This window comes from Centruroides sculpturatus, unplaced genomic scaffold, assembly GCF_000671375.1.
Source record: "Centruroides sculpturatus isolate CEXI.00-Female unplaced genomic scaffold, Cexi_2.0 scaffold808, whole genome shotgun sequence".
In the NCBI taxonomy this organism is placed as follows: Eukaryota; Metazoa; Arthropoda; class Arachnida; order Scorpiones; family Buthidae; genus Centruroides; species Centruroides sculpturatus.
The window spans coordinates 283326-301103 of record NW_019384985.1 but is presented as its reverse complement, the minus strand read 5'-3'; the positions used below and the strand labels follow the sequence as shown (position 1 = coordinate 301103).

The window sequence follows — 17778 nt, the reverse complement described above, 5'->3', positions numbered from 1 at the left end:
GGAAAAAAAATAATAAATTCTCACAGATAGACATATCACACCCAAATGGTAGGAAACAAAACTTATAGTTCCTGAGGCAAAGAATAGTAGAGGAACTGATAATTGCCACCTTGACAATTGCCGACGAATGCACGAACACAAGGCAACACCTGAATTTATTGGTCTGGCTGTTGACCACTATGAAATATTAGTTGCAAACAAATGTCAGACAAGTATTAAATTGATTTAGCTTCATACAGTATCTCTTATGTTACCAGAAGCCAATTGAATTAAGACTTCTGAAGACTTGCAAAAGGTGCAAAGTACAAGAACAGGAAATTCATTTAGACTACAGTTGTGTATAGCTATAGGCTAAACAAGCCTAATATGCATTACAAAATAAAAATTTTCACTAAATGTTAGTTTAAATTAACGTGTATAGTGAGTTATGAAAGTAAAGCCTTAACCAGTGAACCATCTTAACTTGATTTTAGGTTTGTTTTTTGTCTATATTTTTTAAAAATATTTAAAGTTTATTTTTATAACATTTTTGATGTACATGGGTTTAAACAAAGTTTAAGTGGATAATATTTTTGGCATGACGAACATGCAGTGATTTTTACGAAGTGCTTGTGATGATATAAGTAATAAAAATCATTCAACACTGATACAGTGGTTATCTCATTCTTTAAGTGGGAAACAATATTATAAAAATCTTTGATAAATTGAACCACTAATGATTGTGAAAAGCCAGTTGAAACATGCATTTGATTTTAGAAACAGTTATAAACTTTAAAAATTTCCTCTCCAGATCTGCTTTAAGTTAAAAATCTTTCAGCAGTTCATGTTTAAATAGAGTCAATGATGATATTTTAAGACAAGTATTAATTGAAATGTGAAAAGAATAAAAATAAATTTCAGATGTGATTATTAATTAAAGTGATGGAATTATATATAGGAGAGGATCTATAAATTAAACATGAAACATTATAGTTAAAACTAAATGAAAGGATGAATTATAATATATCTTAATTTAATTCTGTCTTATGTAGACCTTCTATTAATTCTAATTGAAGAAAATTGACTTATAAGTTAACAGATTTTTTCTGGAAAAAAAAAGAAAACCAGCAAGAAATCAGTCCCAAGAATTAAGAAAATTAATTTTTCTGCAGAAGATAAAAGTTTATGAACACTGTCTATTGGCATTAATAAGGCTTTGAGGAATAAAACACAAAACCTTATTAACACCAATAGACAGTGCTCAAACTTTAATTATTCATGCCAGATTCTTATCAGATAAAGATTTCTACTTTGAAAGAAATAACTTACAAAATCATGAAAAATATTTAAATATGCAAATTATGAGCTGTTTAACAGTTGAAATCAGAGTTACTTTTGGTATTGTTTGTAAATTGAGATCATTTCTAACATTGGATAAATTAATAAAAACTACATAAATAAAGTAAAATCATACTGGATAAAGAGCTTAATTAAAAATCATTCAATTAATATTCTACTGTAGTTTCAAGGTATAAAGATAAATTCTTTTTCCAGAATAGAACAATTTACAAGCTAATAAACAAACCACGAAACTCCCTTGTTCAAAAGAATTTAAATAGAAAGTCCAGCAGTGAAGTCATCAAAATTTGGCAATATTCTTTAAAGTATTTTTGAATAAAGAGAATATACATTAATTGTAGAGGGATCACAATCATCTATTTTGGTAGCTTCACAAATGTAGTTTAATATTTCTTGGAAGGTTTTGATGTTAATTCTGTTGGTTTACTCAAGACTGGAACATCAGATTTATAGTCAAACAGTCAGATTAATAGTTTGAAGAGGAATTTTATAATCAGATTTCATCTCATTGGATAATTTAACAAGTTTAATTCTTAGATAGGAGGTGAAGAAGCTAGTAGAGAGGACTGAATTCATATATATTAAGAAATCAGAAAAGTAAAAAGGTTCAAGTTTAAATACACTTGGAAGGAAACTAATACAAGTCTTACATAGGAAAAATATATTGTTAATAGTGTGATTTGCAGTGACAAATTGGGAGAGTTTGACTGAATTTTTTTAAATATAAATTTATGAGAAAAATGTTGTCGTTAACAAAAATTAGTCCAAAGGTGTTAAATATGGGTCCATCTGACTAGTTTCTGTTGAAATTATCAATAAGTCTAGCAAAAACTGACCAATCTTGTCTTTAAAGTCTAATTCGATAATGATTAAGACATCTATAAAACTGTTATTAAGTTAGGAAAAGATTGAGAAATGAGTAAAATGGAAAGATTTTTTCAGATGAGATGAAAGTCAATTATGTTGGGTTATTAAACCTGTCAACTAATTATACTAAAATTGTACCTATGGTAGAACATACCATTTATCTCTCTTGCTACAACTATATTTTGAAGACTTTCAAACTTTTCTGCATAATTCTGAAAATTAAATGAATAAACTCTTCCTACTTTTCTTCATCTGTTAAAAAGAGAATACAATGATTAATAAAAGGGGGGAAATGACATTATGATGAATTCTCATATATTTAGAAATAACATTTATGAAAATTAGTCACATCACAAATAAAAATTCCATATATTCTTGTAAAAATGATTTTTGTGCATCATTTCTTTTTATGACACTGCCATATAAATTTAGTCTTACATTACTATAACAAATGAATGAAAGTATGGACTTGCAATTATGAAAAAATGGAATGTTTTTTGTAATTCATGTATCAAAAGTTAGTGAATAAAATGGAGTATTATATAACTGGAAAAGAAAAAACAAAGCAAGAATTAATAGGTATTATTAAGTATTCTAGATAACTGTTTTAAAAATTAAATTGTCTATGGTCAAATCTGTTATGCTAATTTATTTATTTTTTTTTCAGAATGGATTATTTAATAAGTAACTTATCAGAAAAATGCAAAACTTTAGATAATCCTTCAGAAGGGATGGAAGAAGAATTAAAATGCGAACGCCAGAGCAGAAATGAAGAAACGTGAAGGAAAAAAGAAAAAAATGCCCGAGTTGTTATATATAATCGATTATTTTAATATTACGCGACAGCTTTCGTTACAAAGTGCCAGAAATTTGTTATTCATATATGCAGGGTTCCTACGCACCTGGAAAGTCAGGGAATTTGTTTCCTTGGTTGCCTTGTTGATTTTGTTTGCTGACAAAATGATTGGCCAAGTGTAGCTGTCTGCAGACAGCCAGACGTATTGTGATACAATGCAACTGTGAAAAGAGAGTGCAGAATATTTTCAGAATCCAAAATTTTCCCCAAAATTATAGCACACAAAATATACAAGCATACAACAATATCAATTGTTATTTTTAAATTTTTAAATACTTTTTCGATTTTAAAACTGCTTTATTAATTATGCAATATTATAAGTTTGAAAGAAAAATCTAACACTTAATAATCTAATGTTGATAAAAAATGTTTGAAATATTTTAACTTTCTAACTCTTGCAATTTACACTTTCAATTTGAGGGAATATGTTAATAAACTGATGGAAAAAATGATAAATAACTTGATAAATAATACCATTTGAATTAATATTATTTTTCATTTTAATAATTTTGATCACATAAAACAATTTGTGATTTCTGAAACTTTATAAAATATTAATAAACTGGGAAAAAGTTCGGAAAATTTATTAAAGGACAAATTTAATAAATTTATACATGGATTATATTGAATTCTTTTAATAATAATTAATGGCTTTTTTCTTTTTTTTCAAAGCTATGAAGTTTTACAGTTATGAGTTAATAACAGGATAAATTATTATTTAATAAAACATTTTAGTTTTGTGTACAGAAGACATGTCATAATTCTGTCTTTCTTATTTTATTTTTGATTTTACTAATTCATTGATCATAAAAAATATATAACTATTAGAAAAAATAACCAGTTAAAAAGTTGGAGAAGCACTACTCAACTTACTATGCACATACGTTAATGTTTTATTTTGTTAATGTGCCATACTGTAAGGAATGTGAGGGTCAGGGAATTTAAAACAAAAATTTGAGTAGGAACCTTGTATATGCAACAATGTTTTATAAACTGTTTAAAAAGCATGCATACATTTTCATTTGTGGAAAATAATGTTAAGCACTTATCTCTGTCCTCTACAGTAAATAGATTGTATGAAAAAGCAATGCCAATTATATGCCAGTAAGTGAAAGTTGCCTTTTCAATTCTAAATTGATAAATTTGTGATTATTCTTATAAAAATTTACGAATGTAAATACATTCTACAGTTTTTTCCTGCATAGCGAAACTAATTGTTATACCGAATAGAGATTAGATATTATTAAAATTATGATGCAAATAGATTAATGAATGTAAATTTAAAACTGTATAGTGTACTGTACATAAGAAATGTATAAAATTATTTTCAATTTCATATTTTTATAAGAAGTAAGAAATTTAAAACTAATTTGAATATTAATTTGTTGAATATATGAAGTGTTTTAAATTATTTTTGATATCTTTTGAGTGAAACTTGAAATGACTGTTGTGATTATTACTTAAACTGAAGAAAAACTTTTCGGTACAAGGTCACTATCATCATATTTAAGTGCCACAAGTTGTAAGAAGCAGCATTGCTATGTAATGTTCGTGTATTTCTCACTTTTACCATACTACAAAAGTTTTTGTCACAATTGTTGTTTATACAATTTCAAACATTAATTAGTGTATATTTTGAGCTTTTGAAGTTTATTAAAGAATGAAAATGTGTCTTTTAAACCCAGAACCAGAATCCATTGCTGCCCCCTCTTTTAAGGTCCACTATCTAGACATTAAAAAACTTTTTTTGCAAGCCCACCTGACAGAAATAAAAACAGAATCTACCAGGTGCTATTTTTTATTATGTAAAAATATTGAAATTTTAAGTTATGGACGGTGCTGTGGAGCTGGAAGCAATGTATCGACTCCCAACTCTGATCAATTAAAATCTTAATTTTTTATAGTGTGATAGTCATTTAATCTTTTAGTTTAATTTCCATTCTTAACAACAATAATAATATATGAAATAATCTGACAATTTTTGACAGTGGCTGTCTTTATCTTTATTTCTTAAATTTGATTCGAAAGTCTAAAAAATAACTTGACAATTCACATGATGGTGGTAAAATTTACTAATTTTAATAGGCTACCATTATTAATACATGGAGATTTAAAAACTGAATTGGAGTCAAAAGTTTTTCTCTATCAAATATTGACTCCACAGTCATATTTGACAGTTACACAGTCAGTGTCAATCAAAATAGATTCATGTATGTATGGTTATACCAAAGACAAAGACATTGGTTGTACACGAAGTGTTTAGCCAGCAGAAAAGAGGGGAAGGGGAAGGAGGAGAGAGAGGAGATAGATAGTAGAGAAAGGCATCATCTCTCTGAATGGCATACATATGGCTACTGTACCCTCTATGTTTGATGTTGGTGTGCAGTTTTTATGCTGCAAGGCCGTACTCCCCCAAAGGGTCTAAAAGTAAATTTGAGTGTAGCGAACACCAATAATTGCGTGCCAAATAGCTGTAGAAGTTAGTGCCAAGTGGCTGTTAGTAGGAAGACATATCTACTTAATACTAATAAAACTGAACGTGATCGCAAATCTTAATCTTAAGCTAGACAGACAGCACGAAAAGGAAATGAACACAATGACAAACTAGACGAGACGAACAGACCAACAGAGACAAATGGAAAAACCCCAGTTTTTTTATTTATTATTATTTTTTTAAACATTAACTTTACTCATTAACTAAACTAACCTAATAACCTAGGATGAACCTAACCAGAGGACTAAAGCTAACAAACCCTAATCTAATTTAACCTAACCTATATCCTAATTGGAAACCAAGTTAATAGTCCCTAATCTAACTTACAATTAGGACTAAGCAAATTTAGACTGAAAGAGAAGACAGAAAAAAGAATTAAAATACAAAGTTAAAAGGTAGCTATATACCAACAGTTGAAACAAAGCAAGGAAAAGCTAATTGCTATCCGTGCCTCTGGAGTGAGTGTTCTCAAGAGCCCCACTAAGGGATATAAATGCGAGTAGATGATGGAACGCTGTACATGTGTGAATGAGTTGGTGCAGATTGCAAGTCCAATCGTACCCTTCAAGAATAGCAGCTCTCATTAAATTATCCCTAATGTGATTGTACAGTACCTATTATAGCAAAAAACTAAGTGAAGTGGTGTTTGGTTCTCCTGAATACAACAATCGCATTGTGGATTGTCCCCAAGGTTAAATCTATGCAAGTATTGCTTATTATTAAAGTTGCCGTGTCCTGTAAATAGCTGAGTGAGGATGTAACTAGGGTAAAAGTGGCAAAGAATCGCAGTAGTGTCAACCTTGGGGATGAAAGTGTAGATGGTATAACCATAGCTAAAGTCTATCAGAAATTTAAAAACTATGTAATTTTTTCACTGCTTCATGTGCTGATAGTTGTGATTTTTCTGGCAGACAGTCAGAAAGGGAAAATTTAAAAGGCCAATAGGATACATGGAGCAGAAACAGACATGGATAAAGATAGTACTATAAATAATCATTTAGCATTAAAGTTATCCTGTACTTGTTTTCAGTAGTGACACTAAGAAAACAAACAAATTTTTCCCCCATCTTTCTTTGCAAAAAATAATAATTGTCAAAGTAGGATAAAGCTTTTAAAAAGGACTTCAAAATTTTATCTGAGAGCAATAAAACTGTTCAGAGTCGTTCCAAAAAATATCATGCATGAACTTTTTGCAATAATTTCATTTCACATTATTCCAAATCGCTCAGAACATGCACAATAACATTGTAATATTGCAACAAATCAGTACATTTGAGTCACAAGAACTTGATTTATTAGAATTGCCCTATCTAAAAACTGTCCAAAAATAATTCACAGTGCATTTAATTTTTTTACATAAAGGGTCTGTCAACATTCAAGCCTATCAGTGCCATTTAATGCTAAGACAATTTGAACAGACATAGATGAATTTGCTGATAGTGAATCAATCTTGAGGATCTTAGAATCCAAAAGTCACAGTGGTCAAAAGCAGGTTGTGACCCAAAGGATGAGCATGCCATACATAATAAACACTGAACTTAATGATATTTGGAATTAACTTATTTTCTATGTGAAGATAATTTCATTGTTTCCAAATTAACTGAGCTGTTGAAAGCAAAAGTGGTATAATGCTACTTAATTACAATGACCAGCAATATTTTCTATTAAATGACTATTGTGATGCAGTTTATAAATGCAATGAATTTTTTGTCAACATCAAGATCTAATACATGCCTCCCATTCCACCCATGCCAGGCATTTCTTTTTCTTCCTTTGGTAGTTCAACAACAACAGCTTCTGCAGTTGTGAGTAATGAAGCAGCACCTGCTGCATCCATCAAGGCTGTTCTTACAACCTTTGTTGGATCTATTATTCCAGCATCAATCATATTAACGTATTGCCGACAGAGAGTGTCGTAACCAACTTCATTTGGTGAATCTATAATTTTTTGTACTACTACAGAACCATCTACACCAGCATTTTGAGCAATTTGCATGCATGGGACTTTTAGTGCATTTTGCACAATATCAATTCCTATTTTCTGATCACCGTTTTCAGCTTTGATATCATTAAGGATAGGAAGGCAACACAATAAAGCAGTTCCTCCACCTGTAACAATTCCTTCTTCTACTGATGCTTGAGTAGCATTCAAAGCATCATTTACACGATCCTTCTTTTCATTTACTTCAACTTCACTAGAAAGGAATATTTAATTTTTTTACAATATGTAAATAACATCAAAAACCAAAACTGAATAGCAATATAGTTTTTTGGAAAACTGATCCCACTTTTGGCTTTTGACAGTTCAACCGTTTGAGTTCTGGTCTTGTCTAAAAATGTCAAATTTGATCTAAATGCAGCCTGCCCAGATACTGACACCAAAACATAAGTTAGCACCCTTGAATTTACCCAACAAGATTTTCAGATGGCATTTTCTGGGTAAAAAGTAATTCTTTTGGATAGTCTTAAGGATAGAAGTTTTACTGGACTGACAAGAAAAAAGGATAAAATTTGAAGCGTGTTTGTACAGATGGATCGTTGATGACTTGGGATATCTTCAGTTAAAACAAAAATCAGAAATGGTGGTGATCAAAAATGTGCCAATACAATGCTTCTAACTGTTAAAAATTCACAGCCAGTTTTGTGCAAGATTTGGAAAACAAAAAATGCTGAAATGTCATCAGGTAAGTAAAAAAACATGATTTTCAAGAGAAATAGAACCAGAAAAGATAGTGTTTTTTTAAACCAAAGTTTTAAAAGTAAGTAGAAATGTTTGCAAAAATATACCTGTTCCAGTAATGCATCAAAACAGAAGAATTAACTAAAAATATGGGGAAAAGATTTTATTGCAATTGATGGGTGATTCAACTAACGGAGAAAATGAGCTGCCATTGTGTACAGAGGCTCTTCTGAGAGGAAGTGTTGATTCTACATCAGCTAAATTGTGGATAAAGACAATGGCCAAAAGTCATTTGTTAAATACTGAGGAATATCCATAATGCACACAATAATACTTAGTAATTTATTTTTGTGCTATATCTGATCATACTTTTTGTTTTTGCCTTTCTGACTTAATTATACAAATATCAGCATAGAAAAGACTTAGTAGACTATGGTTTTGACCAAATAACAGATTAAAGACATTATTGGAATGAGACCAGACCTACTGGTAAGACAATTTTTTGATAAGTAATCCTGGCAGGACAGGCAGAAATTATTTCAAGTTTGAAAAGCCAGAAGATTGTAGACAGACAGTACATTATTTGCTGGACGTTGAGAATTTTGCATGGTTCTGTACACATTCTTCATGACTTAATAATGTGAGACTAGACAAAATCCTCAAAAAAATGTAGTGTAACAAAAAAGGTAATGGGAGGAACATGTATTCATAAGCAGAGAACCAATCAATGAAGCTGCTAAAGATCTAGATATCCTAAAAAAGGTGATTGTTGGCAATGAATCAGGTGTTTCTTATAAGATTTGCAGAGTAAAGATGCCTCATCAACTTGTTAGCCAAAAGATGTGGGTTATCACACAAATACTACGAAAAAGATATTGACATGGGTTAATTTCTGGCACTAACAGATGTAATAGAATTGATTGTTCTCTCTCTTCAAAGTCACATTTGATGTAATCTTGGATGATGAATGTTACTATCCTTTCCTGCCTCCTCATCCTACAGCTTACTTTAAAGAAGGGAGCAAAATCTACCTGGGAGAACATTAAATTAAAAAATAAAGCTGCCTGGTTTACAGTTGGACTAAAAGGACCACTAGAGCCATTTTCACGGAATTAAAAGGAACCATAAACTAGAACATTTATATAATTGAATGCATTGAGAAGAGTAGTCCCTTGCACCCAAAAGCATTATTCAAACAACAAAGGATATGTTTTTGGCCCAATCTGGTTACTGCATGTCAAGCAAAGCGGGTTTCATTGTGGACTCAAAAGTGATACCCAACTTAGGCCAAGCAGTCTTTGTACCCCGAACACTGTGAGTTCGGTCGTGGGTTCGTGCCTCGCTCGGACAGGTTGGCCACGTGGAGTTTTCCGGGTTTCTCTACTTCTGTAATGCCTAAATAGGGACCAGTTTCCCTTAAAAAGATCTCCCGGAAAGCATCTCCCCTAGGCAGATTGCCCAAGTGTTGCATTGCCATAACTTAACAAACGACAATGATACCCAATTCAACCTTCCAAACATACCCCAATTTTAATTAATTGAACAATTTTAAGTTCATTATAAAGAATTGATCTATACTAATAGATGGCATGTAAAATCAAGTCAGGAATTAACAAAATAAAGGAAAAGTTGGCCAACGTTTCAAACATTTATTAGTCATAAAATAAACTCCTGATGTGAAATTTATTTCTCATGCTGCTAACCAAGGTTATATCAAGGGCCCTTGTTTAGCAATTTCTTGCCATTGTGGTGTGTGGCTCCTGTGATTAACAAATATGCTATCACAGGCACAGTCTTATCATGTATCATTAATAAATTTTAAATAAATTATACTTTGGAAAAAAGCAAATTTACTATGAATACCATGCGTTGATTAAAAAGTGTTTGTATTTCTCATTTTATGTAATTTATATCATCTATAATAATATTTTATTTATACAAGACCGAATTATATTTAGGCTATAACATAGATAATTACTGTAATTTGATCAAAAGATGCTTATGCTGCCATTTTGTGTCAAACTAAATCATCCCAGATCCCATTCAATCTTTGCTTCCACATTATAATACTTTTTTGTTATTTAAGAAAGTCATACAGGTTAATCAAAAAAGGTTTTCTTGTCATTTAATGTACAAAGGTTAATGAGTTAATCACATTATAAAAATAAAAGCTTTACGTTAACTAAAAATAAAAATTTTTGTAATAATAATACTGAAAATTTTAAAGTAACTTACCGTATATTCCGGCGTATAAGAAGACTTTTTAACCCAGGAAAATCTCAAAAGTCGGGGGTCGTCTTATAGGGCGAGTATATCCCGAACTATATTTTAACTGTAAAAGTCGGGGGTCGTCTTATACGCCGGAATATACGGTACTAATTCTTTATGTGGACCTATTTCCATATAATATGCATATGGATACGTGTACTGTAGTGTGTAACGACACTGCAAGAAAGCAGGCAGAAAGAGTAAATTTAAAAAACCAACTTGTACTACCAGTAGGATACGTGGACCAGCAAGAGAGACGTGGAAAGAGAGGAAACGTTCAATGACACTGTTAACGCTAATATTATCTCCAGAGAATATGGCTAAATCAGGAATTGGATTGAGAAAATCATATCTAATTTGCCTAATACAGAAGCGAGATGTATACAAGAATTTTAAGATAAACTACACGATAAAGACAAACTGATATTAATTCTTTCTACCTTTATCCTTGATTTATTTCTGATATTATTTTTACTTCTACTGCCAAAAGAATTCCCCTACTTGACGCATTACATCTTTTGGCAGTGGCTGAGAAGACCGTTCAGAATTGTTTTAAACAATTTATTCTCATTGTGCAATAAAATTTAAGAAGCGCAAACAGAGAGTCATTGGTCAAAAACCAATTTTTCAGAATCTCCAGAACAGAAAACAGTACAGACAGTGGCGTTTTAAAAGTAGGCACTGAGATACCTGAAAACGAAGTGCCTGTTGAAAAGATCAAATTATTAAATTACGTGATTCAATAAAAATTAGAATTTCCATTAATTGTGGCCTAATTATCTATACCGCGTAATGTTATTACTCGGTTATTGCCATCAGTATAAATCGGGTTCATGCGCAGGATTTTTGAACGAATGGGATTTTAAAAAGCGCATTAATTTTTTCATAATGTAATTTACAGTGTGGTAAAAATTAATAGTTATAGTACAGTAGACTAAATAGAAACTTAACGAGTACAAAATAAAATAATATAGCATGGGGTTCGTGCCACCTCAGTCGGTTCCAGTCTGTAGTAAACGATAACCCCACCGATCACACAATAAACTGAGACTTCCAGCTTTGGATTTATTGTTTTATATATACATATATATAGAGGAAAAGGTGGTATTATGGAACCCCTCCATTTCAAACTGATAATAAAGGCGAACTGTAGCGGATTGTGGCTGAACTGCACTAGGCAGACATCCATAGCAAGAGGAAAACCCGTTTCACATCAGTTAAGCGGTTGTCCGTAGTGAATCAGCATATTTGTTTTTTTCAAAATTGAAAGTTTTGAATGCTAAGTGAATTTAATTATTTTTAAAATATAAATCGTGTAGTTGTAGGTTCACTGGTGCATGTATTCTGTTCCAGAGACTTAGGGGTACATATTAATCTGTGTGACGTTTTTTTTAAAGTTTGGTCTTGAGAGACATAAGTTAACTCAAGATGGCGATGCGTGAAATACGGACCCCATTGGTGCTTTTAATATGGAACCCAACTCCTCAGAACTCTCTCTTTGCGAGCAGACATTCGTCCGGACAACTTGTGAAAAAGACACTAGGTAGAAAGCCAATTCCTCCTGAGAATATCGAAAAAGAGCTGCTGGAATATAGTTGATGGAGGTCATATTTTTCTATTATAAAAGCATTTTTTCGATAAAATACATTGGAGTAAATATTTTTGTAATTATTTAACATTCTTTCTACTTTCCTATTTGTTTTTGGTTACATTAAAGCATTTTTTGAAAACATACAGTAAGGTTCCATATTACCACCCGATTTTCCCTAAGCCTACTTTCTGACTTTTTATACAGAAGCCTTCAAAAACTATACTTATAGTTACAGTAGCGAAAAATCCAATTAGGAACATTTAGTTTAATACTTACCGGTACTTTTCGCACTGGGCAGAAAGAGTTAAAAAATAAAAAAAAGTACTTTTCGCACAAAAAAGTGTGAGTGTAGTTATGATACCTTGTTTACAATTCACTGTAATGTAGTTGGGTTCCATAATACCACCTTCTCTACTTGATCCCGGGCACCACTAAAATTTGTATATTGAATTTTTATTTTTGATGTCTGTTTTTATACAATAACCTCAGATAAAAATTAAAATTGTTATAGTGAAATTTATCGCAAAATGTTATTTTTGGAAGGTCGGTTACATTTATCTCTATCTGTCCTGCGGTGTAAAGGTCCGAAGAACCGTTGGTGAAAAAGTTATTTGATGGTCACGAACGATATAGCGGATCCAGAACACTTTAGAGGGGGTACAGAAAAGGAAACAATACGGATTACAAAATTTTTTACTACACGAGATACTCTGAAATATCCCCGGAGGACGATACACCATTGCCCTACGCACCTCCCTAAATTCGTCCTCTCTTGAACTCTGTATTTTTCACATTATTATTAACAATCGATTTTGCGTGTTTGCTTCAAATGCAAAATTGAACGGTTCGACGTTTGAACTAATTTTAAAAGAATTTTGTAGCATTCGGCAATGCTTTTCGCAATGTTTTTAAATAAACATAACCATAGATAAGTTTAAAACCTGTAAGTATCCTATATTATTTCTCAGTACCAAAGAAAATAGAGTTTTGTATATTCCCGAAATACAAAAACTAGACCTATTTCTATTATTTATAAATGATGTGCGAAATACGGAGCGGTAGTTTGGACACCACCGAACCATTTAACATTTTTTATTACTTCCCTAATATTTACACCTATGAATAAGTATTTTAACAATCATCTTTCTTGAATAATTAACGTTACATATTTATTTAAAAATTTATATAACTCGAATATATCGTTTCCATTTGCGAATATATTATGAGCAGGGCAGTCGAGAGGTCTTATGGGGCACGGAGTTAGAGAGGCCCCTTTTGCCATTAAAAACAATTCTTCTTAGTAAAAATAGCTTTAGTTTATAGAGGTAGGAACCACAACAGATTCCTAATTTTTCTCCAAACCGGGAAAATTCCCCGTTGTTCCTCTCGACGACTCTGATTACGCGAAGAAAATTTGATAACCGATTATTACAATATACGTCTAAGGGAAGTTTATTCTGTAATGTTACGAAATAAGACTTACTTTTCTTACTAGGGATGTAGAAGAATCTCTATCGACGCTTAGAAGTAGGCGATTGAAGTGACTCAACGGGATTTCCCACTATCGATTGTCATATTAATAAAGTACTCCGGTTAAGATCGTACACGTAACGTTTCGAGGTATCCTGTACCCAAATATTCCAGAATAAACAGTTATTATTAGGCATATAAAAATTTATTTTTAAAAATAATTTATTATACTACCGACTCCTTAAAATAAAAAAGTAAACTTTTTCATTTAAAAGCAATATTAAATTTTTACACTAAAAAAAACCACCTTCGAGTCGATCGAAGTCATAATTAAGGCTAATTTTAATCTTTTTGGTATGTCCATCAAATGGCATTAAAAATTTAATGCTTTTACTATGGAAATTTTAAACGACTTTAAAGTTTTCCCATAGAAAAAGCATTACATTTTTACCTCCATCTCCTGGAGATCGCGTGCATAAGCAAAAAGATTAAAATCAGCCTTTAAATAAAAAAATATTTAAAAGCTAAAGCACTCAAAACGTAATGTAGCGGAATAATATAAAGTATGATTTACGATTTTAAACACTATAACCACGTAAAATTTCTATGATTTTGCTTATTTAAAAGATCGTATTAATAGGAAAACTTGGAAAAATTCTAATTATATTTGCATCAAACAATGGAAAATTAATTCGGATGCGAACAGTGTAGTCGAATCTGCGAATATTAAATAGGTGAAAAAGTCATTTTTTCAACCTAATTTTCGATATTAAAATCAGTTTCTTCAGCAATCATTCAATGCAAGACAGGTCGATTATTAAAGAGTAAGTTCAACGAACTTTTAAAATCTAATGTATTTCATTATAATAATATAAGAATTAAAGGTACCATTGTATTAAGAAAACGAATCAAATTCAACACTCAAGGAATAAAGTCAAAATCAACACAGTTTGACTTTTACTTTATTCATTGTGTGACGTCACATCATAACCAGCAATTCTCACCAAATCGTAAAAAAAAAAAAAAAAAAAATGCAATTTTCCTCAATAAATGTCAAAATGACTTTCTAACATTGTTTAAAGTTAAATAATTAATTATTTAAAAGCACGCGAATAACAAAATCCTTTCTCCTGTTTGTATAAAGTACAGTACAGTACCGTAGATAAATTATAATTAAAAACAATGTTAAATAACACAAATCAGTGAAAACAATGCGCATTTTAACATTATGACATCATCGAGTAAAACTTCACAACTTATAGTTACAATTAATAACTTACAATACGTTCCATTGTTGTTTGTTATTGTGAGATTTCTATTGTTATCTGGACGCCTCCCAGCTAGAGCTTCGTTTGCATAATCTCATAGTAAAATTTGCATAATAAATGCCATTGCGTGTTACTAATTTAAATATTTTACTCGTATTTATAAATATAAGAATAAATCTAAAATAATTTTCTAAATTGATATTGGTCTGTTAAGGAAAAACTATGCGTTCGTTGTATGTAAATCAGCAATTCATAATAGAATATTGTCGCACTTACACATGACCATTCTTCAATCCTACTGGATGCTGTAAGTCATTTGCACGGTAGCTTGTATATAAAGGTCGAGTGGGTTGGACTTAATAAAGACTCCATATGAACCTGGTGGGAGAAGAATAGAATAGACTTAATAAAGACTTTATTCCTTATTAGCGTTTATAAAACTCATCTCTACCCCGAAATTAAGTTTTTCGCCATTTTATTATAATATAAAATATACTGTAAAAGTTATTTTTTAAGAGCCTAGAAAGTTATGCAACTCGTTGCTACATTTTCTTGGGTTAAGATGGTCTCAAAACGTAGGAATTTGGAAAAACTCGGAAGGTCAAATTTGATACCATTTCAATACTTTTCCTTGTTATTTATACGTAATAGCCGGAAAAATAATATGGGGTCAAATTATATTGTTAACACTATAACAAAAGCACTTAAACATATAATTTATTATAAAAATATATTCAAATACTTTGAGTAACTGTGCGATAAAAATTGTCTATTGTAAATCACGTGGAACTGTTCTTTGTTTACGGTAACGTGACACGTGGGCGATCTGCCGAGGGAAATGCCACTCGGGAGAACTTTTATAGAAATTGGCCCCTATTTAGGTATTATAAACGTCAAGAAAACCCAAAAAATTGCACGTATCCAACCCTGTCGACCAGGCGCGAACCCACAATCAATTACCAGTGTTCGGTCGTTTTTTCTTTTATTATTAGAAAAAAAAATAAATAAAGAATAAGAAATAAATTATAAAAAAATTTTTATTAAACATAAGTAAAGTTTAATACGTTTATTTTTACAAAAAAAAAAAAAAATTGAAATGATGAAATTATGTATCTCTCAGTTTCTTACAAGTAAATATCTGAGGAGAGTATAAGGAGAGTATCCGTAGCAGGAAATACAATAAAATAGAATTTCGTGCAACCAGTAACCAGTGTAACTCTGTTCCTTTCCGATACATTTTATCCAACTTTTGCAGAATTTCTCACACAGAGGAACGAACACGCTTTTTGTGATCAGTTTGTTTGTCATTCTAGTTTGAACGAAAAACGGAAGGAGTGATTGCAACATTATGCCTTTATCTACGAATTCCACGTTGACCGCTTTGGTAAATATATCTATGAACTTTTTACAGCTGGAATAAATGGCTAAGTAAGGAAATGGATGTATCGGAGAAGCCGATGAAACATTAATAACAATTCCTTTATTTTTCTTGGCGTACATCTTAGTCATTCTGTAAGTAGTACTGATTACAGTTTTCACGTTCAAAGCTATCATTGTTAGTGTGTTACTTTCGGTTTCGTTTAGAAAATCACACGGTAATCTACCGGCGATTCCAGCGCAATTTACAAAAATCCCGACGTCTTTGTCTTCTATTTTACTCCACAGATTGTCATAATCCTCTTTTCCACCAGTCAAATTAGCCAGAGCGTAACAACATTCGACTCCAAATTTTGTTTCGATGTCCTTAGCCGTAGCCTCCAGTTCTTCTAGTTCGTTGCTAATAAGCATTACCTTCAAACCCCTCTTTGCTAACTCATGGGCTGTGTGTTTTCCAATACCGGAACTCCCACCGGTGATTACGGCCCATTCTCCAAATCTTTTCGGGTGATGATTTAAAAAGCTTGGAGATACATAGAGCTGTATCATCCGAAAAATCTCTTTCAAAAGTCTCATCGTACATGAAGTAACAAAAATGATACCAACAGATACCAGAAAACACTCGCTTGCATTCATGTTGTTATCGTAATACAATATGCTCTGCCAATCTGCTTTGGTTCTTCTCGGGTTTCTTTATGCAAGTATTATATAAATTTGATTGGAGAATAAGTTAAAGTGTACAAATGACGTTGCATTGTTATAACAAGGAAAAACCAAAAAACTCCACGTGGCCAGCCCATTGACCATGCGCCAACCCGCGACCAATTACAAGCATTCTGCTGTTTTATCTGCTAAGACAATATTGTGTCCGTAAAATTACGAAATAATTATAGATAAAAAGTTGTTTAGTGTTTTCATGATTAAAATTAATATTATTTCTGATATTTGTAACAATGGCGGATTTTCTGCTAGGCCCATTAGACCCGGGTGTAGGAATGCAAGAGTTTGAAAGCTCAGAAATTCAATGAAATAATAAAAAAAAAATTATATAGAAACAGTTAAAACTTATCACTTGAGTAGCATTAATACATACAAACATATTTTGCAGGAATAGTGGTACTAATGATGGGTTTTCAATCGCAGTACCCTTTGTCCTTTCGATATTGAAAAATTTGTATAAAATACAATTTTTGGTCCACCAGTGATCAAGCGGTTCCGTTTCCTGAACACCGGGAGTTCGGTCGTCTCGCCCGGACGGGCTGGCCACGTGGATTTTTCCGGGTTTTCTCCACGTCTGTAACACCTGAAATATGGGCCGCTTACCCTTAAAAAACCTCCCGGAAGGCATTATTCCGGCGTAACGACCGTCACACACGTATACAACTACTATCACATGATCAACTGGTCACACTTTACTACGGGGCGATATAACCTAGAAGCTCCTGTGCGACTAGTCGATTTAAGACAAAATACAATTATTGTAGAATTAAAATTACGAAATAGAATAAAATGGTTGTAGTATTTAGTTTGAAGTCCCCTTATTGTTTGCGTGGAGGCGTGATATTTCAC

General features: G+C 31.7%; 2 protein-coding genes and 1 pseudogene across 4 annotated transcripts in view; 1 reads left to right on the top strand and 2 right to left on the bottom strand.

Moving 5' to 3' along the window:
- The window catches only part of LOC111632902 (inhibitor of nuclear factor kappa-B kinase subunit alpha-like), a 66832-nt gene extending 63223 nt beyond the window's left edge, over positions 1–3609 (top strand). For all 3 annotated transcript variants that reach the window (XM_023377429.1, XM_023377428.1, XM_023377430.1), the window contains exon 19: positions 2873–3609. In XM_023377429.1, the coding sequence (XP_023233197.1) occupies positions 2873–2987 (115 nt within the window). In that variant the 3' untranslated portion in view covers positions 2988–3609. The remainder of the gene's footprint in view (positions 1–2872) is intronic.
- Positions 3610–6310: 2701 nt separating this feature from the next.
- On the bottom strand, positions 6311–7987 carry LOC111632892 (annotated as a pseudogene).
- Positions 7988–15942: 7955 nt separating this feature from the next.
- On the bottom strand, positions 15943–17067 carry LOC111632900 (hydroxysteroid dehydrogenase-like protein 1). Its single transcript, XM_023377426.1, has one exon. It carries the CDS (start codon positions 16843–16845, stop codon positions 15949–15951), a length of 897 nt encoding a protein of 298 aa, XP_023233194.1. The 5' UTR covers positions 16846–17067; the 3' UTR covers positions 15943–15948.
- Between the last annotated feature and the right edge of the window lie 711 nt (positions 17068–17778).

Coding starts and splice junctions, on each gene's coding strand:
- LOC111632900 (XM_023377426.1), bottom strand. CDS start 16,845: ATGAATGCAAGCGAGTGTTTTCTGGTATCTGTTGGTATCATTTTTGTT.